This window comes from Cervus elaphus, chromosome 12 (genome assembly GCF_910594005.1).
Source record: "Cervus elaphus chromosome 12, mCerEla1.1, whole genome shotgun sequence".
In the NCBI taxonomy this organism is placed as follows: domain Eukaryota; kingdom Metazoa; phylum Chordata; class Mammalia; order Artiodactyla; family Cervidae; genus Cervus; species Cervus elaphus.
Genome location: NC_057826.1, coordinates 48,497,146 through 48,521,980, shown reverse-complemented (window position 1 = coordinate 48,521,980; position 24,835 = coordinate 48,497,146). Strand labels below are relative to the sequence as shown.

The window sequence follows — 24,835 nt, the reverse complement described above, 5'->3', positions numbered from 1 at the left end:
GTCATCACAGAGCACCAAGCTGAGCTTCCTATTTTTTTTAATTTATTTTTTAATTGGAGGAGAATTGCTTTACACTGTTGTGTTGGTTTCTGCTGAACAACAGCACAAATCAGCCATAAATTATACGCATGTATCACCTCCCTCTTGAGCCTCCCTCCCCTCTAGTCATCACAGAGCACCAAGCTGGGCTCCCTGTGTTACATAGCAGCTTCTCACCAGCTGTTTGTTTTACACGTTAGTATATATATGCTCACCCCACTCCAGTACTCTTGCCTGGAAAATCCCATGGACGGAGAAGCCTGGTGGGCTGCAGTCCATGGGGTCGCTATGAGTTGGACATGACTGAGCGACTTCCCTTTCACTTTTCATTTTCATGCATTGGAGGAGGAAATGGCAACCCACTCCAGTATTCTTGCCTGGAGAATCCCAGGGACTGGGGGAGCCTGGTGGGCTGCCGTCTATGGGGTCGCACAGAGTCGGACACGACTGAAGCGACTTAGCAGCAGCAGCATATGTATGTTAGTGCTACTTTTCTCCATTCATCCCACTCTTTCCTTATGCCACTGTGTCCACAAGCCTGTTCTGTATGTCTGTGTCTCCATTCCTTCCCTGAAAATAGGTTCATTAATACCATTTTTCTAGATTCCATATATGTGCATTAATATATGTTATTTTTCTCTTTCTGACTTAATTCACTCTGCATAACAGATTCTAGGTTCATCCATCTCACTAGAACTGACTCAAATTCATTCTTTTTACAGCTGAGTAATATTCTGTTGTATATATGTACCACATCTTTATCCATTTATCTGTCAGCAGACATCTAGGTTGCTTCCATGTCTTAGTAAATAGTGCTACTATGAACATTAGGGTACATGCATCTTTTTGAATTATGGTTTTCTCAGGGTATATGCCCAGTAGTGGGATTGCTGGGTCATATGGTAGTTTTATTCCTGTGTTTTGTTTTGTTTTGTTTTTAAGGAATCTCATATTGTTCTCCATTGTGCCTGTTATCAATTTACATTCCCACCAACAGTGCAAGTGGGTTCCTTTTTCTCCACATCCTCTCCAGCATTTATTGTTTGTAGATGAGGTCCCTGTTTGATACAGTGACTTCCCACTAGCTAGCTATCTTACACATGATAATAATATATATATTTCAGTGTTGTCAGTTCATTCCACCCTCTTCTTCTCCTCCTTCCCCTTGTATCCACGTCTTTCTCTATTCCTGTCCTGCAAATAGGTTCATCAGTACCATTTTTCTAGATTCTATATGAATGCTTTAATATACAATATTTTTATTTCATTTTTAATTGGAGGATAATTGCTTTATAATGTTGTGTTGGTTTATGACATACAGCAATACGAATCAGCCATAATTATATACATGTCCCCTCGCTTGTGACCCTCCCTCCCTGCTCCCATCCCACCCCTCTAGGTCATCACAGAGCACCAAGCTGGGCTCCCTGTATTATATAGTAACTTCCCACCAGCTCTCTGTTTTACACGTGATAGTGTATATATGCCAGTGCTACTTTCTCAATTCATCCTTCCCTCTCCTTCCCTCGCTGCGTCCACAAGTCTGTTCTCTACGTCTGCATGTCCCTTCCTTCCCTGCAAATAGGTTCATCAGCACTATTTTTCTAAATTCCATATATATGCATTAATATTCGATACTTGTTTTTCTCTTTCTGACTTAACTTCCCTCTGTATAATAGGCTGTAGGTTCATCCACCTCATTAGAACTGACTCATATTCGTTCCTGTTTATAGCTGAAGAATATACCATTGTGGATATGTACCACAAATTCCTTATCCATTCATTTGTCGATGGACGTCTAGGTTGCTTCCATGTCCTGACTGTTGTAAGTATCTGCAATGAACATGGGTGCATGTGTCTTTTTCAGTTATGGTTTTCTCTTCATATATGGCTAGTAGTGGGATTGCTGGGTCTTGAGGTAATTTTATTCCTAGTTTTTTAAGGATTCTCCATACTGTCTTCCATAGTGGCTGTATCAGTTTACATTCTCACCAACAGTGCACAAGGGTTTCCTTTTCTCCACACCCTCTCCAGCATTTATTGTATGTAGATTTTTTTGATGATGGCCATTCTGACCAGTATGAGATGATATCTCACTGTAGTTTTGAATTGCATATTGAGCGCCGAAAAATTGATGCTTTTGAACTGTGGTGTTGGAGAAGACTCTTGAGAGTCCCTTGGACTGCAAGGAGATCCAACCAGTCCATCCTCAAGGAGATCAGTCCTGGGTGTTCATTGGAAGGACTGATGCTGAAGCTGAAACTCCAATACTTTGGCCACCTGATGCGAAGAGTTGACTCACTGGAAAAGACCCTGATGCTGGGAGGGATTGGGGGCAGGAGGAGAAGGGGACAACAGAGGATGAGATGGCTAGACGGCATCACCAACTCGATGGACACGAGTTTGAGTAAACTCCGGGAGTTGGTGATGGACAGGGAGGCCTGGCGTGTTGCGATTCACAGGGTCGCAAAGAGTCGGACACGACTGAGCAACTGAACTGAATAATAAGCAGTGTTGAGCATCTTTTCATGTGTTTGTTGGTTATCGATATGTCTTCTTTGGAGAAATGTCTGTTTAGGTCTTCTGCCCATTTTTTGATTGGGTTGCTTTTCTGATATTGAGCTGCATGAGCTACCTGCTGGTATATTTTGGAGATTAATCCTTTGTCAGTTGTTTCATTTGCAATTATTTTCTCCCATTCTGAGGGTTGCCTTTTCATCTAGTTTATAGTTTCCTTTGCTGTGCAAAAGCTTTTAAGTTTAGTTAAGTCCCATTTGTTTATTTTTGTTTTTATTTCCATTACTCTAGGAGGTGAGTCAAAGAGGATCTTGGCTGCGCTTTATGTCAGAGTGTTCTGCCTGTGTTTTCCTCTAAGAGTTTTACAGTTTCTGGTCTTATGTTTAGGTCTTTAATCTATTTTGAGTCTGTTTTTGTGTATGGTGTTATAAAGTGTTCTAATTTCATTCTTTTACAGGTAGCTGCCCAGTTTTCCCAGTACCACTTACTGAAGAGACTATCTTTTCTCTACTGTATACTTTTGCCTCATTTTTCAAAGATAAAGTGCCCATAGGTGCAGAGGTTTATCTTTGGGCTTTCTAGCCAGTTCCATTGATCTGTATTTCTGTTTTTGTGCCAGTATCATATTGTCTTGATTACTGTAGCTTTGTAGTATAGAGTGAAGTCGGAAGGTTGATTCCTCCAATTCCATTTTTCTTTCTCAAGATTGCTTTGGCTATTCAGGGTCTTTTGTGTTTCCCTACAAATTATAAAATTGTTTCTTCTAGTTCTGTGACAAATGCCATTGGTAATTTGATAGAGATTGCATGAAATCTGACTTTACAACCCAAAGCAATCTTCATTTTCATACTGCTGATTCTTCCAATCCAAGAATGTGATATTGATATCTCTGTTTGTATCTCTCTTTGATATCTCTCATCTGTTTGTATCATCTTTGAGTTCTTTCATCAGTGTTATCTGCATAGAGATCGTTTGTCTCCTTAAGTAGGTTTATTTCTAGGTATTTTATTCTTTTTGTTGCAGTGGTGAATGGGATTGTTTCCTTAATTTCTCTTTCTGATTTTTCATTGTTAATGTATAGGAATGCAAGGGATTTTTGTGTAATAATTTTATATCCTGTGACTTTACTAGATTCATTGATTAGCTCTTGTGATTTTCTGGTGGTATCTTTAGGGTTTTCTATGTATAACATCAATGTCATCTGCAAACAGAGTTTAAGTTCTTCTTTTCTAGTATGGATTCCTTTTATTTCTTCTCTGATTTCCATGGCTACAACTTCCAAAATTATGTTGATTAATGATGATGAGAGTGGGCACCTTTGCCTTGTTCCTGATCTTAGAGGAAATACTTTCAGTTTTTCACCATTGAGAATAATGTTTTCTGCGGGCTTGTCTTATATGGCCTTTATTATGTTGAGGTAGATTCCTACTGTGCCCATTTTTCGGGAGAGATTTTATCAAATGTGAGTTGAATTTTGTTGAAAGCTTTTTCTGCATCTGTTGAGATTGTCATATGGTTTTTGTCTTTCAATTTGTTAATATGGTGTATCACATTGATTGGTTTGCATATATCAAAGAATCCTTGCATCCCTGGGATAAACCCCACTAGATCACGATGTATGATCCTTTTAATGTGTTGTTGGATTCTGTTTGCTAGTATTTTGTTGAGGATGTTTACATCTGTGTTCATCAATGATATTGGCCTGTAGTTTTCTTTTTTGTGTGATAACTTTGTCTGGTTTTGGTATCATGGTGATGGTGGCCTCATAGAATGAGTTTGGGAGTATTCCTCCCTCTGCGGTTTTTTGGAAGTGTTTGAGAAGGATAGGTGTTAGTTCTTCTCTAAATGTTTGATAGAATTCACTGTGAAGCCATCTGGCCCTGGGCTTTGTTTGTTGGAAGGTTTTTTTTTATAACAGTTTCAATGTCAGTGCTTGTGATTGGTCTGTTCATAATTTCTGTTCTTCTTGGGTCAGACTTGGATGTTTGTACTTTTCTAAGAATTTGCCCATTTCTTCCAGGTTGTCTATTTTATTGGCATATAGTTACTCGTAGTAATCTCTGTATTTCTGCATTCTCTGTTGTAACTTCTTTTTCATTGTTTGTTAATATTTTAATGATGGCTCTTCTGACTGGTGTGTGTTGGTACTTCATTGTAATTTGCATTTCTCTACTAATTAGTGATGCTAAGCATCTTTCCATGTGCCTATTGATCATCTATATTTCTTCTTTGGAGAAATGTGTATTTAGGTTTTCTGCCCGTTTTTCCATTGGGCTTTTTGTTGTTGTTGTTGTCTACTTATATAAGCTGTTTGTGTATTTTGGAGATTAAGCCCTTGTCTGCTGCATCATTTGCCAATATTTTCTCCCATTCCATGGATTGTCTTTTCATTTTTTTATGGTTTCCTTTGCTGTGCAAAAGCTTGTAAGTTTACTTAAGTCCCATTTGTTTATTTTTGTTTTTATTTCTATTGCCTTGGGAGACTGATCTAAGAAAACATTGGTACAATTTAATGTCAGAGAATGTTTTGCCTATGCTGTCTTCTGGGTGTTTTATGGTGTCATGTCTTGTGTTTAAGGCTTTAAGGCATTTTGAGTTTATTTTTGTACATGATGTGAGGGTGTGTTCTAATTTCATTCATTTATATGCTGCTGTCCAGCTTTCCCAGCACCACTTGCTCAAGAAACTTTTTCCCCATTTTATATTCTCTTCTTCTTTGTTGGAGATTAATTGACCTTAGATGTGTGGGTTTGTTTTTGGCCTCTGTTCTGCTGATCCATATGTCTGGTTTTGTACCAATAATACACTGTTTTGAATACTGTAACTTTGTAATATTGTCTGAAGTCTGGGAGAGTTATGCTTCCTGCTTTTTTCCCTTAGGACTAGCAATTCTGGGTCTTTTATAATTCCATACAAGTTTTTGGATTATTTTTTCTAATTCTATGAAAAATGTCATGGGTATTTTGATAGGGTTTGCATTAAATCTGTAGACTTGTTTATGCAGCATGGCCATTTTAATACATTACTGATCAGAGATGTATTAATATGTGTTTTGTTACCTGAACATTATTGACTAGAGATGTTTCAGTATTCATTTACATAACAAGTCACCAGCCACAGGTGTTAGTTTCTGCAAAAACCCCCTGGTCAGTAATGTGTTAACAGTATTAATTCTTCCAATCCAAGAGCATGGGATATCTTCCCTTTCGTTGAACTCTCTTTAATTTCCTTTATTATTGTTTTATAATTCACAGCATAAGTCTTTCATCTACTTGGTCAGGTTTATTCCTTTTTTTTGGTGCTATTTTAAGAGGTTTTTTTTTTTTTTTTACATTTCTTTCTGATATTTCATTGTTAATCTAAAGAAATGCAACCAATTTTTGAATGTTAGGCTTAAATCCTGCTACTTTGCTGAATTCATTTATTAGCTCAAGTAGTTTTGTGTGGCCTTCTTAGGATTTTATATATATATATATAGAAAATATATATATTTTCTCTCTATATATAAAATTTATATATATTGTATATACATAATATATATATATTACTGTGTTCTCGGCATACAGTGACAATTTTACCTCTTCCTTTCCAGTTTGCATACCTTTTATTTCTTGTCTCCTGTGGCTAGACTTCCAGGACTATGCTGAATAGAAGTGGTCTGAATAGAAGTGGTGACAGTGAGCATCCTTATTTCATGTTTTCGCAGGGAAACTATTACCTTTTCACCATTGAGTATTTTATTGGCTGTGGATTTGTCATAAATGGCTATTAGGTTGAGATATGTTCCCTAGGAGGTGGATCCAAAAAGATATTGCTGCTATTTACATCAGAGTGTGTTCTATTTTCCTCTAGGAGTTTTATAGTGTCTGGCCTTACATTTAGGTCTTTAGTTTGAGTTTTATTTTTGTGTATGATGTTAGGTAGTGTTCTAATTTCATTCTTTTACATGTAGCTGCCCAATTTTCCTAGCACCATTTATTGAAGAGACTGTCTTTTTTCCATTGTACAGTCATTTGGATACTACTTCTTCCAACCCCAGGATATGGTATACCTTTCCTTCTTAAAAGCTCCCTCCCTGGGTGCAGACCCCATCCCAATTCCTTCTTTTTCCTTTTGTCCTACCCAGTTATGTGGAGATTTTCTTGCCCTTTCCAAAGTCTGAGGTCTTCTTTCGACATTCAGTAGATGTTCGGTGTAAGTCAGTCCACTTGTAGATGTATGGTTAATGTTTTTGTGGGAGAAGGTGAGCTCCATGTCCTTCTCCTCCGCCATCTTGAACCCCCTTCTCCCTGGAGCCAGACAGTAGTTTTAGCAACTTAAGGTTGCTAGGTATCCATGATTCAGAAAAATTAAACAAAAAACCATGCATTCAGGAGCTCACAATTAGATGGGAAAGATACATACTTAAATAGTCGTAATGTCTTAGGTAGTGTATAAAGACATAAGGAGCTATACTGGATGCTCTGTACTTGCCTGTTCAGATCCATCCCCCTTCTCCACTCCACCCTATACCCTGGGAGCTGACCAGAAGGTAGACATCGGTGGACACCCGCACCCTTTACCTTCCTGCTGGTCTGGGCCTGTTAGGAGCTGGAGGCAGAGAATGAGAGAATGGAACACAGGGATCCCATGTCATCTGCCCTCTCTGCTCAGACCGCAGCTTAGTAGTTGGCAACATTCCTCTAGCAAAGGCTATGCTACAGCTCACCCCTTCATCTCTTCTACCAGCTTTCTCTCCCCATCTCTTCAGGCCCAGGCTGAAAACAGCTTCCAGTGTCCATTTTTTATTTCCCTAAAAGCACAGTCATTTCATTTAAGTGTCTTCCGTCTCCCCTTCCTGCCAGGACCCTGAGCAGCACAAGAACAAACACATTACAGGCAAACTGAGGGCAGAACAAGTTAGCTTCTCTGGGAGGAAGTCAGCCCTAGGAAGGTGACTCCTGAAGGATGCCTAGGCGTTCCTCAGGTGAGTAAGGAAGAATTCCAGGCAGAGGCAGTACAGGCAAAGAAGGGTGAACACAGAGGCCACAGTGTAAAAAGGAGACACATTTAGCCAGGACCAGAGCAGAAGATGAGGTTGGAGTGGAAGGGGGAAGAAGGGCCCTCTGTGCCCTTCTAAGGGGTCCAGAATGAGACAGTGAGCCACTGTAGGTTTTTAAGGAGGGCAGGATATGCCCCTATTTTTATTCTAGCAAGATTCCTTGGCACCTCTGAGGATTGACTGTAAAGGCCTTAGTCTGGAAGCCGGAGGTTATTTAGCAGAGTTTTGTTATTTAGAAAGGGAGAGAGACCATGAGAACCCAAACTGTAAAAATCACACTGGAGGTAAGGCAACAAGGGAATGTTAAGATGATATTTAGGAGGCAGAAGTAACAATTTTGTGATTAAAATGGAGAAAATGTCCCATTTCTTTTTCCTCATAGACATATAACTACCTTTCTCAGTTTCCCTTGCACTTTGGTAGACTACATGACTCTACAGGCAGAAATGATTTCTGTTACTTGCAGGTTTAGCCCATATCCATTTTGCTGCCAAAGATATTTTCCTAAGAGGACAATTGGAGCATATTACTATTCTTCAAACTCTTCATTTTCCCCCTTGCTTCCTGGATGGACTCTCATCTCCCCTGCAGGGTATAAAGGCCTCTACCATCTACTGTTCTGTCTCCCGCCTGGCCTTTCCTCATTTACACACCGCTTCACAGTTCTGCCATCCTCAGCTGTCCCCTCATCAAATCAATCTGATGAATTCGTACCTGTATTTCAAGAATCAGACCTCGTCCCCCAATTCTCCACAGCAGTGACAGATACTGTCACTCCTTTCTCTGTGCCCTCAGTTTCCTTGAGCAGATCTTCTCAGTTTTCTCCTCCCACAAGGCTCACTTTTGCTAAATTTGCCCATCAGTGACACCTCCCATCGGGCTTCCGTGGTGGTGCAGTGGTGAAGAATCCACCTGCCAATGCAGGAGAGTAATACCTTGCTATTTGCAAAACATGGATGGACCTTGAGGACATTAGGGTAAGTGAAATAAGCCAGACAAAGTATCTTATTCATATGTTTAAAAAGAAAAAAAAAGAACAAAAACACAGATACTGAGAAAAGATGGATGATTGCCAGAGGAAGGGGTTGGGGGATGGGTGAAATGGGTGAAGGGGGTCAAAAGGTACAAACTTCCAGTCATGAGGATGTCATGTACAGCATAGCAACTATAGGTAATAATACTGTATTGCTTGAGAGTTGCTAATAAATCATCACAAGAAAAAAGTTTTATAACTATATACAGCTACCCAGGTGGCCCAGCAGTAAAGAATCTACCTGCAATGCAGGAGACGCAGGTTCGATCCCTGCATTGGGAAGATCCCCTGGAGAAGGAAATGGCAACCCACTCCAGTATCCCTGCTGGGAAATTCCATGCACAGAGGGACCTGGCGGGCTACAGTCCATGGGGTTGCAAAGAGTCAGATAAAACTGAGTGACTGAACAACAACAACGACAACAAACACCTATTACCGTTCGGTGATTTTCAACTATGGTTGGGAGACGACTTCTTAATAAGGTATATTAGAAAGGCTTCTAAAGGGTGTGGGGGATGTTAATCTTCACATAACTCTCCCCAAGAGTTTCAATGTCTTTTCCACACTCTCCTCCTCCCCTTGAAAATGACTGTCACAGAGGCTTGTGACACTCCTGGAAGCATCTCACTGCACCTGCTGGTCTGCACATCCTCTGCTAGCTATAATTTCGTGAAGTGTGAAAACCACATCTTGCTTATCTTCATGACCTCAGCAGCTCACTCAGGCCAGACACAGAACTGCCACTACACAGATGAATGACGAAGGGAACCAGAGGACAATGAATTTTGAGGAATGAGTGGTAACAATTTCACCGTCACCTGCTACAGAGAGGAATCCACAAGATACAGGAGTCCCCAGTGACCCAACCAGGCAGTTTAGTGGAGTGCCAGGGGCATGAGCCAGATGGCAGTTTGTGCCAACTCCTGTGAAAATTCCACAGAACAGAAATAGTCTCTGGTGACACTATCCTAAAAGCCCATAAAGTTCAGAAATATTTATAAAGGTGAACCCTCTGGGTTTCAGAAACAGGCTTTCATATCTCAACCTTTCAAAAAGAAGTGAGGTGAGTTTTTTTGGTTGATCACTAAGAAACAACAGGATTTCAAGTCAAGAACACAAATAATTTCAACCACAGAATGAAAATTCAGCCATTTTCTTTAACACATTAAGGCTATTGTTAACCTTTATTAATCCATAAAGGGGCAGTTCCCTGGGGCAAACAAAAGCAGAGTCAGCAAATAATGCCTTGACAAAAAGCTACTTTGTGTTCTGGTTTCTACAACAGAAATATGAAAATGTAGGCACTTTAAAGTACTTACTATGCGCTGGGAACTTACGACTGCAAGGAATATTTTTCATTAAAATGTACCTATTAAGACATAATTTATGAGTTTACTGGAGACTGAGTTTCACTAAGGGACAAAGGAGAGAAGTCTCTTTTCTTTTGGTACTTTGTTTTCCACTTTTCTCTTTGAAGGCTAGCTGACCTAAAATTGCTCTCAATGGCCTTAATTAACATATAGCAAACTTCTCAAATCTGACTCGTGAGTTTTGCCTTTAATTAGGTGTTTAGAAGCCCCTGGCATCATGGTGAATGCCTTTGAACCCTTCCCTCTCTCCTTGCTTTCCAGAAATCTATGCAACACAAAGATGAGACGAAGGAGGAGAAGAATTTGAGAAGGAGAAACCTGGAGGCTGGGGAAGTGGGAGTAGAGAGTATGGAGCAAGTCATGAAGGAAAAGCCAGCCCCGCTCCAGTGAGTGAGTCCAGGTGCAAAGCTCAAAGGTGAGTGCAGAACACTGAACTTACAGCAACTGGGACTGTGGTGATGGCATCAACAGAAATATGCAAACATGGCCATATACACTGGACACTTTATATCTGAATCATCTTAGCAAGTTTCAGTAGGAGTTACTATCAAAATCTTCCTCTAGGTAAGGAAACTGAGATTCAAAGAGGTTAGGCATTAGTCCAAAGTTATAGATATACCCAGAGGCAGATCCAGGACCCAAACCCAGGGCTGATTTCCAAGCCATTGCTCTAACTTTGATGAGGATCTAACTTTGATGGAAAAAAATGTGCTCAGCTATGGATAGGGTGGGTATGAAGATGAAGTGGTGCCAGTAGGCAGCCAGGAGTGAGGACGTCTACGCAAGAGAGGTGTGAGCTACCCAAGCTCTCCAAATCTCGGTTTCCTTACCTAGGGGAAGATTTTGATAGTCAACTGACTTCCAATTAGAGCTGCTCTGTTTTTTCTATGCTCCCTGAGCAGCTCTAATTGTTAAGTCAGTCGTGTTTCACTCTTCGCAACCCCGAGGGGCTGTAGCCCGCCAGGCTCCTCTGTCCGTGAAATTTCCCAGGCAAGGGTATTGGAGCTGGTTGCAGTTTCCTACTGCAGGAGATCTTCCCTACCCGAGGATCAAAGCTGGTTTCCTGCTTGGCAGGCAGATTCTTAGCCACCAAATGCTGTTAGCAGTAGCACAGCATGTGAAACCTGCAGGTTTAGGGAGAAATGGGCCGCAGGCGCCACACAGCTCCACAGCAGCACGGGCTTTGTGCCCAGGGCCTGGGGCACACCGCAACACCTGCAACACAGCTGACCAGAGACCTCATCAACCACTGGGGCTTCCAGAGTTCTACACGGTGTCCAGTGTAAACCACTGACAGCTGAAAACTTCAACACATACTGGAGCACGAGCCACTCGATTAAGCTGTCAACCAACCAACCCAATCAGAAAAATGGGCAGGAAACCATAATAGACGTTTCTCCAAAGAAGAAGAAATACAGATGGCCAGGAGGCATATGAAGAGATGCTCAACATCACTCATTATTAGAGAAATGCAAACCAAAACTACCATGAGGTACCAACTCACCAGTTAGAACAGCCATCATTAAAAAGTCAACAAACAACAAATGCTGGAGAGGATGCTGAGAAACGGAACCCTCCTACCCTGTCAGTGCAAATGTAAGTTAGTGCATCCCTGATGGAGAGCAGAGATTCCTCAGAAAACTGAGAAGAGAATTACCATATGATCTAGCAGTGCCACTCCTGGGCATATATCTAGACAAAACTCTAAAAAGACATGCACCCCGATGTTCATAGCAGCACTATTCACAATAGCCAAAACATGGAAACAGCCTAAATGTCTATTAACAGATGAATGGATAAAGATGTGGTACATATTTACAACAGAATATTTACTCAGCCATAAAAAAGAACAAAATAATGCCATTTGCAACAACATGGATGGACCTAGAAATTGTCATAGTAAGTGAAGTAAGAGAAAAACAAATATCACTCATATGTGGAATCTCATTTTTAAAAGGTGATACAAACTTATTTTGGAGAAGAGAATGGCAATCCACTCTAGTAGTCTTGCCAGGAGAATTCCATGGACAGAGGATCCCGGCAGGCTACAGTCCATGAGGCTGCAAAGAGTCAGACACGACTGAGCAACTAACACACAAACTTATTGACAGAACAGCAGCAGACTTACATCAACAACTTAGAGTTCCCAGAGGGGAAGCAGCGGGGAGAGGGTAAACCAGGAGCTCGGGATGAACACACGGGCACTGCTATGTATAAAAACCAGGAGCTCGGGATGAACACACAGGCACTGCTATGTATAAAAACCAGGAGCTCGGGATGAACACACGGGCACTGCTATGTATCACACAGATAACCAACAGAGCCCTACTATATATAGCACGGGGAACTCTTCAATATCCTGTGATTGCCTATTGAGAAAAGAATTGAAAAAGAATGAACACATGTATGACTGAATCACTTTGCTGTACCTGAAAGTTACACAGCATTATAAACCAACTATACTCCAATAAAATGTTAAAAAAAAATACTTGATACCGTGTCTCATATGTAAAGTCGTTTTGATTTAGATAATAGGAATACTAGCTATTTATTAAGTTCTTAACTGCAGTTACCATGCTAAATTCTTTACATACATGTTTTCATTTAATCCTCGTAACAGTCCAGTATGATTTGATACTGTCATCTCCATTCCCATTGTAAGGATGAAATCACAGAGGATTAACGGAGACTGAGGAACTGGCGCAGGGCTGTGCTCAGCTGGCTGGGCAGGGGCCCCCACAGCCTGAACCTTCCCAGCTGGAGGGTACGGCAGAAGACCCAGAAGGAAGAACAGAACTCACCTGCGTAACAGGCTTAATTCATTACTTTTTACAGATCTAAGATAGTTGGGGAGCCTGTTTTTAAAATATTCTTGAAAACACCATGGAATCTTTTATTAGTTAGATGCCAGTTTGAAGTCCTAAGTGAGAACCAGGGATTCTTTTAGAACATATGTAACACAATTTAGCAATCTCTACTGAGCATTTTAAAACTACAAATGTACCACACCAGGACTCCCAGAGGTATGGTTCAAATCCTGGCTCTGTGGCTTCTAGGAAATCCCTGTATCTCTCTGGGCCTCAGTTTTGGTATCTATAAAACAGGGAGATTAGATCTGGGGCTGGGGGTTCCCATTTGATTGTGACCACAGAAGTCTTTATTCAAGCAAAATCTTACTTGAAATCTAACACATAAAACACACTAAACACTGAGTTTCTCGGGTTGTTTTTTTTCTGTGAGGGGGGCGGTCCGCACAGGCCAGCTCCTTGCTTACCTCGTCACCCCCACCCCGAAGCCCCTCCTGGAGCCCGAGCGCAGAGCACACAGTTCCAAAAAGCACAGGTGGGACCCCGGCCCCGCCTCACCCCTCAAGAGGCCGTGCGCCTCGCCCCCCAGCCGTGCACAGCGCCTCTCACATAGTAGGCACTTCATAAATACTGTGAGAGAGAGAATGAAAGATTACCCTGCCTTTTCGGAAATGGGGAGACGTAGTTTTCATTTCCTCTGCTGATTGCCCCAGGTAGTTAAAGTGCTAAGATGGATCCTGGGGGAAACCAAATGTTACATTTATGGAAAAGCTGCTTTTAGATACTGAAGTGGCTTCCAGGTTCAGCGTGGCCATAAGTTAAGGGTCTGTCAGCACTTCCATTATGAACACCGCTTTGTGGTTTCATAACTTAGCCATAAAAGTTTGCTTCAGGCTATCCCTCGGCATACAAATTGAAAACCCTGTTTTAGGCCAAAATGTGGGAATTAGAAAACAAACAATTTATTGGTTTCAGACATAGTTTTGTACCCGTCTCAACCAAATAAGATTTATTATGTGGGCAATTAGAGGGGACTAAGCCACTTGGTTCTCGAAAAATAAAAAAAAGAGGAAAATAGCCAAACTATTTATATTTTAACAGTTGTCCCTGGGTATGATCAGTCATTCTTTTGGGTCCTATTTTTGTCAAGTACTTTATCCCCTGCATTGATGAGACCTGGAGTCTATTTATACATTCTTTTTCCTTCTTTTTTAAACATTTTCTTTTAATGGAATCAGAATGAAAAATACTGCCTTGTTTTTACCAAAAAGCAAGCAACATAAATGAGACTTATCTCAAAAAAATAAATAAAAGACCTTAATCCTGCTTTTGGTAAGTATTTTGAGAATGGCAAGTATCTCATTTTAATGAACAAAGAAGACAACATCAGTAATGAATAAACAGGGATAGATATGAGACATACTTCTACAGTGTGAGAACTGGTTAGCGCTGAGAAGTCACCTGGTCAACTCACTGACTTACCAGGTCAGGAAACGGAGGCCCCAGCTAACAAGAGTCCAGCCTGAACATGGCCCGCAGCTCCTAACCCCGAGGACGAGAGCTGGGTCTCCTACAGCCCAGCTTGGTGATCAGCTCATTCCTGTTTCCCACGGATGTAACCATTCAAGGCCAGGAGTCTACATTTTCCTGATCTACTCATGTCTACCACACACACACACAGGCTCCTAACCACACAAGAGTACGCCATCCTGCACACAGGGGGTGGCGCTTCGTGACTCTGGTTACCCGAATCACAGGCCATGGCCCATCGGTGCCCTTGGTATGTACTCGTTTTCTGTCCTCTTGGAGCCAAGCACAGTTTTGAGCACCTGGAGACACGGGGTGGGTTGCTGAGTCACAGGCGCTAACCTGACTAGGGAGAGACCCAGGTACTGGGCTTGTGAGCAGCTTAACAACACATGGCTCAGTCCTCTAGCTCAGAAATGCAGCTGAACAAACCAGGCTATAGTTCCTATTTATCTGCTTATGACCGAAGAGATGATGTATTTGTGAATCTGGTCTAGTGCATGACAACACTGTTACAGTACTAGGGAGCAGCAGGGTTTAGAGTCTCCCTGCTCTGTTACTAAAGCACCTCACGGGGCCCTCTCTCACTGTTGAGAAAGTCTGCCTGTACGCCTGATTTCTCTTGCAGCCTGCACTCCAGGGCAGGAACCCTGTCTAATTCCTCTCCTTGTCATCACTGTCTGGCACAGGGGAGGTACTCAACAGATGTGTGCCGAATGAACAAATAAATGAATAGATGAAGGACCATCCTGCTGATGGGGCTCGTCTTCTCTCTGCAGTGGCTTCCCCAGGTCTCTCTGGGCCACGCATGCCCTAGGCCTCCACAGTCTCCCCACTCCACAGAAACCAGCCAGGCCTCTCAGCAGCCACCACTTCTCTTTGCAGAAATACTTTTGATAGAAAGAATGCAATTCTGGGAATAACAGCACAGTGAAAGTATTTTCTTGAGTCAAAGGGGAATTTGATTTGGAACAATAGGAAATTCTTAAATACCTGGGTAGAAGATCACAGCCCACTCCAACCTCTCTGGTTTCCACTTCAGTCTTGGACTGGGTTTCTATTAAATAGTCCAACCTGCTTTGTAGTTCATTATTCTAGAGATGAGAGGGAAAAGGGCTGTTAGTAAAGCAAATGTGTTCCCCCACAAATACGTATGATACAATTTATATGTATTATCCAGATTTTCCCCTAGATACAGACATCTATCATGGTGTATTTTTAAGTGCCTCTTATACAGTAGGAATTGAAGGAATACATTGACTGAATCCTTACAGATAGCTTTATGCGCATGGACATACATATGTATCCAATTTTACCTGAATGGAAACAAACAAAATATCCCACTCTGTACCATTATTTGCTGCTTTTCGCCCACTCAACAATGTGTTGTGACTCCTTCTGTGTTTATTAGCTTTCTTTTTATGTCAACAAACTATTTTAATGGGTTCATAGCATTCCATTGTATGGATCCACATTATTTAACTAGTCTCTTACTGATGACCTTTAGATATTTATCACTTTTTTTGTAATTATAAATAAGGTACAGCTCATGTTTTAAAACTCCCTCATTAAACTATAAAATGAGTTTAAGTCTATTAACTTAATTTAGAGGGAAATACCTCTGTAACTTAATAATTAGTATTTCGTAGGTGTGGAAAATTCAGAATCTCAAACATATAAAGTAGAACAAGCTCCTTGGGATTAAAATTAGCATTCTGAAATAGTTTTTTTTTCCCCAGGCCAGAGCCAAACATTACATAGGTTGATGATTAGATGCTCAGGAATTGGAAATTTGCCCCATGGGGGAAATGAAGGACAAAGGAGCAAGAGAGTTGAGGATGTTGAAATGAAAACAGATGAAGTGCTGCTGCCTAAAACTCAAAGGACAGAAAGACACACCTTTAAAAAAATTCAGTGGTTATCTCTGTGTATAGAGATTTTTTTAATTTCATTTTTAAAGTTCTATGTATTTTCTGTAATGCTAAATTTTCATGAGGCAATAACCATAACTATGTTCCTGACTGTATTCCTCAGAACACAGTATGTAGTATATGCAAGATAAATATGTATTGAATAAATGTATAAATACCTTTGAAAGTGTGTTAGTCGCTCAGTCATGTCCAACTTTTTGTGACACTATGGACTGTAACTTGTGGTTCCTCTGTCCATAGGACTCTTTTCCAGGCAAGAATACTGGAGTGGGTTGCCATGCCTTTCTCCAGGGGATCTTCCTGACCCAGGGATCAAACCCAGATCTCCTGCATTGCAGGCAGGTTCTTTACCAACTGAACCACCGGGGAATGGGTTTTTTTTTTTTTTTTTTTTTTTTTATTATTTTTTTTTATTTCTTTTTTTTTTTTTTTTCATTGATATGAATCAGGCATAGATTTACACTTATTCCCCATCCCGATCCCCCCTCCCATCTCCCTCTCCACCCGATTCCTCTGGGTCTTCCCAGTGCACCAGGCCGGAGCACTTGTCTCATGCATCCCACCTGGGCTGGTGATCTGTTTCACCATAGATAGTATACATGCTGTTCTTTTGAAACATCCCACCCTCACCTTCTCCCACAGAGTTCAAAAGTCTGTTCTGTATTTCTGTGTCTCTTTTTCTGTTTTGCATATAGGGTTATCGTTACCTTCTTTCTAAATTCCATATATATGTGTTAGTATGCTGTAATGTTCTTTATCTTTCTGGCTTACTTCACTCTGTATAAGGGGTTCCAGTTTCATCCATCTCATTAGGACTGGTTCAAATGAATTCTTTTTGACGGCTGAGTAAAATTCCATGGTGTATATGTACCACAGCTTCCTTATCCATTCATCTGCTGATGGGCATCTAGGTTGCTTCCATGTCCTGGCTATTATAAACAGTGCTGCGATGAACATTGGGGTGCATGTGTCTCTTTCAGATCTGGTTTCCTCAGTGTGTATGCCCAGAAGTGGTATTGCTGGGTCATATGGCAGTTCTATTTCCAGTTTTTTAAGGAATCTCCACACTGTTCTCCATAGTGGCTGTACTAGTTTGCATTCCCACCAACAGTGTAAGAGGGTTCCCTTTTCTCCACAGCCTCTCCAGCATTTATTGCTTGTAGACTTTTGGATAGCAGCCATCCTGACTGGTGTGTAATGGTACCTCATTGTGGTTTTGATTTGCATTTCTCTAATAATGAGTGATGTTGAGCACCTTTTCATGTGTTTGTTAGCCATCTGTATGTCTTCTTTGGAGAAATGTCTGTTTAGTTCTCTGGCCCATTTTTTGATTGGGTCATTTATTTTTCTGGAATTGAGCTGCAGGAGTTGCTTGTATATTTTTGAGATTAATCCTTTGTCTGTTGCTTCATTTGCTATTATTTTCTCCCAATCTGACGGCTGTCTTTTCACCTTACTTATAGTTTCTTTTGTAGTGCAAAAGCTTTTAAGTTTCATTAGATCCCATTTGTTTAGTTTTGCTTTTATTTCCAATATTCTGGGAGGTGGGTCATAGAGGATCTTGCTGTGATTTATGTCGGAGAGTGTTTTGCCTATGTTCTCCTCTAGGAGTTTTATAGTTTCTGGTCTTACATTTAGATCTTTAATCCATTTTGAGTTTATTTTTGTGTATGGTGTTAGAAAGTGTTCTAGTTTCATTCTTTTGCAAGTGGTTGACCAGTTTTCCCAGCACCACTTGTTAAAGAGGTTGTCTTTTTTCCATTGTATATCCTTGCCTCCTTTGTCAAAGATAAGGTGTCCAGGAATGAGTGTTTTATTTGCATAACCAGAAAAAAATTAAGCACTTGTCTTTTCTAAGCTGATGCTGAAGCTAAGGCACTGTATTCTAAGACACTCAACAACACATGAAAGTTGAAAAGTTGTTTGGAAACAGAAGCTCATTTGTTCTGAAAGAGCTCCTGCTCTGGGTGGGTGATACCAAGGTGCAAAGCAGCAGCTCTGGTGCAGACTCACGTTCTGAAGGATGTAAAGGTCCAGGAATCCCTCCTGATAAATGGGAAACAGTGTAAAGGAAGAGAACGCGCTCCAGGTTCCCTAGCTGCTGACAAACCATGACTGATCTGTGGGCTCGGCATCCGTCACCTGGTGCTCTGGGAGAATGGTGTTGGCTAACTGCCAGGGGTTCACCACCATTTACACACACACACACACAGCTTCCCAACAATATCTGAACTCTCCCATTCATACAGAAAGAGAGGCCTGCGCATTAACAATCAACACTCTCACTGTTTCATTCTTTCTCAGTGTAGACTGTAATCATGAGGATTCGGTAAAATGCTGAGCTGAGTACCTATAGTTAGGGGGCATAAAGGCAAGGTTAGCAAATGTACCCCAATTGGTATACAGTGAGTAGTGGACTTGTAGTCCTAAGTCTTTTGTTCTATTTCAAAGGAATTCTTGTACAAATCAAGCTTCCCTGGTGACTCAGATGGTAAAGAATCTGCCTGCAGTGCAGGAGACCGGGGTTCAAACCCTGAATCAGCTATTCACTGAAGCACTGATATGAAAATTTTTAACTTTTAAAAATGTAATACTATTAGTTAAAAAAAAAAAAAACTCTTGAGTATCTGCTGGGAATCAGGTAGTATGTAAAATCAAGTGAGGGGAGGAAGTTGGCAGCTAAAGAAATAGGGCATAATTTGTAACCCTTGAGGAGTTCAGTCTTTTGGGTTACAGACATCTAAGCAGAAAACAACATAACAAACTCCTAAGTCTCATGCCAGAGGGACCCAGAAAATATCATGGGGGCACTTCAGAGGGGATGTCTAACTCAAAATGGAGGACTGAATTGTCTGTGAAGATTTTCTGGAGTTATGCAAGAGACAGAGAGTAAGGGAAATAAAAGGAATGAGTAATCCAGAATTACGGAAGAATACTAGGTTGAGAACAGGCACCTGACTGTAGTATACAGGTACGGAGGAGTTAGTTATGAAGGGCTGTGTGTGCCACCACCAAGCCTCTACATCCCGGCCCATGAGACCAGACTCAAATTTTACTTCAAACACTTGGGCTCCAAGTGAAAACTGTATTGGGAGGAAATAAAACTATAGGGAAGGAAGATCAGTCAAGGAGGTCACTGCAATTTTCTATGTGAGTGAGAGCCGCACTTCTAGTATATAAGAGGAAGCAGTTAAATAGAGCCTCCTCAAAAATAAACAGTGGAGAAAAAGACAGTCTCTTCAACAAGTGGGGCTGGTAAAACTGGTCAACCACGTGTAAAAGAATGAAACTAGAACACTTTCTAACACCATACACAAAAATAAACTCAAAATGAATTAAACATCTAAATGTAAAACCAGAAACTATAAAACTCTTAGAACAAAATACAGGCAGAACACTCTCTGACATAAATTACAGCAAGATCCTCTATGACCCACTTCCCAGAGTAATGGAAATAAAAATGAAAATAAACAAATGGGACCTAATTAAATTTAAAAGCTTTTGCACAATGAAGGAAACTACAAGCAAGGTAAAAAGATAGCCTTCAGAATGGGAGAAAATAATAACAAATGAAGCAACTGACAAAGAATTAATCTCGAAAATATACAAGCAGCTCATACAGCTCAATACCAGAAAAACAACCCAATCAAAAAGTGGGCAAAAGAACTAAACAGACATTTCTCCAAAGAAGACATATAGATGGCTAATAAACACATGGAAAGAAGCTCAACATTACTCATTATTCAGTTCAGTTCAGTTCAGTTGCTCAGTTGTGTCCAACTCTTTGTGACCCCATGAATCGCAGCACGTCAGGCCTCCCTGTCCATCACCAACTCCCGGAGTTTACTCAAACTCATGCCCATCAAGTCAGTGATGCCATCCAACCATCTCATTCTCTAATCCCCTTCTCCTCCTGCCCCCAATCCCTCCCAGCATCAGGGTCTTTTCCAATGAGTCAACTCTTCACATCAGGTGGCCAAAGGATTGGAGTTTCAGCCTCAGCATCAGTCCTTCCAATGAACACCTAGGACTTATCTCCTTCAGGATGGACTGGTTGGATTTCCTTGCAGTCCAAGGGACTCTCAAGAGTCTTCTCCAACACCACAGTTCAAAAGCATCAATTTTTCGGCGCTCAGCTTTCTTCACAGTCCAACTCTCACATCCATACATGACCACTGGAAAAACCATAGCCTTGACCAGACGGACCTTTGTTGGCAAAGTAATGTCTCTGCTTTTTAATATGCTGTCTAGGTTGGTCATAACTTTCCTTCCAAGGAGTAAGCGTCTTTTAATTTCATGGCTGCAGTCACCATCTGCAGTGATTTTGGAGCCCCAAAAAAATAAAGTCTGACACTGTTTCCCCATCTATTTCCCATGAGGTGATGGGACCAGATGCTATGATCTTAGTTTTCTGAATGTTAAGCTTTAAGCCAACTTTTTCACTCTCCTCTTTCACTTTCATCAAGAGGCTTTTTAGTTCTTCTTCACTTTCTGCCGTAAGGGTGGTGTCATCTGCATATCTGAGGTTATTGATATTTATCCTGGCAATCTTGATTCCAGCTTGTGCTTCTTCCAGCCCAGTGTTTCTCATGATGTACTCTGCATATAAGTTAAATAAGCAAGGTGACAATATACAGCCTTGACATACTCCTTTTCCTATTTGGAACCAGTCTGTTGTTCCATGTCCAGTTCTAACTGTTGCTTGCTGACCTGCATACAGGTTTCTCAAGGGGCAGGTCAGGTGGTCTGGTATTCCCATCTCCTTCAGAATTTTCCACAGTTTATTGTGATCCACACAGTCGAAGGCTTTGGCCTAGTCAATAAAGCAGAAATAGATGTTTTTCTGGAACTCTCTTGCTTTTTCGATGATCCAGCAGATATTGGCAAGTTGATCTCTGGTTCCTCTGCCTTTTCTAAATCCAGCTTGAACATCTGGAAGTTCTCGGTTCACGTATTGCTGAAGCCTGGCTTGGAGAATTTTGAGCATTAATTTACTAGCGTGTGAGATGAGTGCAATTGTGCGGTAGTTTGAGCATTCTTTGGGATTGCCTTTCTTAGGTATTGGAATGAAAACTGACCTTTTCCAGTCCTGTGGCCACTGCTGAGTTTTCCAAATTTGCTGGCATATTGAGTGCAGCACTTTCACAGCATCATCTTTCAGGATTTGAAATAGCTCAACTGAAATTCCTTCACATCCACTAGCTTTGTTCATAGTGATGCTTTCTAAGGCCCACTTGACTTCACATTCCAGGATGTCTGGCTCTAGGTGAGTGATCACACCATTGTGATTATCTGGGTCATGAAGATCTTTTTTGTACAGTTCTTCTGTGTATTCTTGCCACCTCTTCTTAATATCTTCTGCTTCTGTTAGGTCCATACCATTTCTGTCCTTTGTTGAGCCCATTTTTGCATGAAATGTTCCCTTGGTATCTCTAACTTTCTTGAAGCGATCTCTAGTCTTTCCCATTCTGTTGTTTCCCTCTATTTCTTTGCATTGATCACTGAGGAAGGCTTTCTTATCTCTCCTTGCTATTCTTTGGAACTCTGCATTCAGATGGGTATATCTTTCCTTTTCTCCTTTGCTTTTTGCTTCTCTTCGTTTCACAGCTCTTTGTAAGGCCTCCTCAGACAACCATTTTGCCTTTTTGCATTTCTTTTCCATGGGGATGGTCTCTGATCCCTGTCTCCTGTACAATGTCACAAACCTCCGTCCATAGTTCATCAGGATCTCTGTCTATCAGATCTAGTCCCTTAAATCTGTTTCTCACTTCCACTGTATAGTCCTAAGGGATTTGATTTAGGTCATACCTGAATGGTCTAGTGGTTATCCCTACTCTCTTCAGTTTAAGTCTGAATTTGGCAATAAGGAGTTCATGATCTGAGCCATAGTCAGCTCCAGGTCTTGTTTTTGCTGACTGTATAGAGCTTCTCCATCTTTGGCTGTAAAGAATATGATCAGTCTGATTTTGGTGTTGGCCATCTAGTGATGTCCATGTGTACAGTCTTCTCTTGTGTTGTTGGAAGAGGGTGTTTGCTATGACCAGTGCGTTCTCTTGGCAAAACTCTATTAGCCTTTGCCCTGCTTCATTCCATACTCCAAGGCCAAATTTGCCTGTTACTCCAGGTGTTTCTTGACTTCCTAATTTTGCATTCCAGTCCCCTATAATGAAAAGGACATCTTTTTTGGGTGTTAGTTCTAAAAGGTCTTGTAGGTCTTCATAGAACCATTCAACTTTGGCTTCTTCAGCATTACTGGTTGGGGCATAGGCTTGGATTACCGTAATATTGAATGGTTTGCCTTGGAAACGAACAGAGATCATTCTGTCATTTTTGAGATTGCATCCAAGTACTGCATTTCGGACTCTTTTGTTGACTATGATGGCTACTCCATTTCTTCTAAGGGATTCCTGCCCACAGTAGTAGATATAATGGTCATCCGAGTTAAATTCACCCATTCCAGTTCATTTTAGTTCACTGATTCCTAGAATGTCGACATTCACTCTTGCCATCTCCTGTTTGACCACTTCCAATTTGCCTTGATTCATGGACCTAACATTCCAGGTCCCTATGCAATACTGCTCTTTACAGCATCGGACCTTGCTTCTATCACCAGTCCCATCCACCACTGGGTATTGTTTTTGCTTTGGCTCCATCCCTTCATTCTTTCTGGAGTTATTTCTCCACTGATCTCCAGTAACATATTGGGCACCTACCGACCTGGGGAGTTTCTCTTTCAGTATCTATCATTTTGCCTTCTCATACTGTTCATGGGGTTCTCAAGGCAAGAAAACTGGTTTGCCATTCCCTTCTCCAGGGGACCACATTCTGTCAGACCTCTCCACTATGACCCGACCGTCTTGGGTGGCCCCACACGGCATGGCTTAGTTTCATTGAGTTAGACAAGACTGTGGTCCTGTGATCAAGTTGGCTAGTTTTCTGTGATTATGGTTTTAGTATGTCTGTCCTCTGATGCCCTCTCGCAACACCTACCGTCTTACTTGGGTTTCTCTCGTTAGAGAAATGCAAATCAAAACCACAATGAGGAATCATCTCACGCTGGTCAAAATGGCCGTCATCAAAGTCTACAAACAATAAATGCTGGAGGTGTGGAGCAAAGAGAACCCTCTTACATTGTTGGTGGGAGTGCAAACTGGTACAGCCACTATGGAGAACAGTGTGGAGGTTCCTTAAAAAAACTGGGAATAGAAGTGCCATGTGACCCAGCAATCCCACTACTGGGCATATACCCCAAGGAAACCAGAACTGAAAGAGACTCATATACCCCAATGCTCATTGCAGCACTATTTACAATAGCAAGGACATGGAAGCAACCTAAATGTCCATCGGCAGTTGAATGGATAAGGAAGTTGTAGGACATATACACAATGGAATATTACTCAGCTATAAAAAAGGAATGCATTTGAGTCAGTTCTAATGAGGTGGATGAACCTGGAGTCTATTATACAGAGTGAAGTAAGTCAGAAAGAGAAACACAAATACTGTATATTAACACATATATGTGAAATTTAGAAAGACGGTAATGACTATCCTACATGCAGGGCAGCAAAAGAGACAGAAGTAAAGAACAGACTTTTGGATTCTGTGGGAAAAGACGAGGGTGGGATGATTTGAGAGAATAGCACTGAAACATGTATATTACCATATGTAAAATAGATGACCAGTGCAAGTTTGATGCATGAAGCAGAGCACCCAAAGCCAGTGCTCTGGGACAACACAGAGGGATGGGATGGGGAGGGAGGGGGTTCAGGATGGGGGGACACATGTATACCTGTGGCCGATTCATGTTGAAGTATGACAAAAACCATCTCAATATTGTAAAGTAATTATCATCCAATTTAAATAAATAATTTAATTCAAAAAATAGAGACTCCTGCAAAGAATAGCTATCAACCTTGGACAGAAGACAAACAACAGCTGAGGTCTTCAGAGACTGAAGGGCAGGTAAGTTTTAGACAGGAGGTAAAACGTGGAGCAGATGACAAGCATTGGCTGGGTTCTCTGTGATTCGTTTGTTTCTGTTTGCAGCTTTGCCCAAGAGCAGAATAGTCATAGTGGAGGCAGCACAAACACAGTAAAAATTTGTAGAAAGATCATCTGTCTGGTAGGAAAAAAAACCAGTAGGAGTCTATGAGATAGAAGGGTTACCAAGAGTGAGAGGGAAGCCAAAATGGAAGGGTCAGAAAAGACTGAAATTCTATATTCTGTGTATAAACTCAATTGCAGTCTCCAGTAGACCCCTGAACCATGTACATGTGGAGCAAAGTGAAAGAAGTATGAAGCCAAGGCTTAAAGAACTGAACTGAGATCTAACCCATCACACACCATAGCAAGGCAGGATGCAGTTGGGTCTAACCAGATTCTTTACCTTCTAAAGCAATTACAAGTCTTATTTTCCTGCACATCACTGATGAAGAAGGAAAAACAAAAAAACAGAAATATAAATAGAAAACAAATGGTAACTTTTTAACAGAAAAATACAATGCCTGAAATTAGATCAATCACTAGATTGCCCTAAGAATGGATATGCCAAAGGAAGGAGTCAGTAAACT

The 24,835-nt window shown here is 41.2% G+C and overlaps 1 protein-coding gene across 1 annotated transcript in view; it reads right to left on the bottom strand.

Annotated features, from left to right (window-relative positions):
- The window catches only part of LOC122704849 (myocardial zonula adherens protein), a 117,818-nt gene that overhangs the window by 3,967 nt on the left and 89,016 nt on the right, over positions 1-24,835 (bottom strand). Inside the window, exon 12 of the mRNA XM_043919916.1 lies at positions 15,328-15,428. Coding sequence (XP_043775851.1) covers positions 15,328-15,428 — 101 coding nt within the window. The remainder of the gene's footprint in view (positions 1-15,327; positions 15,429-24,835) is intronic.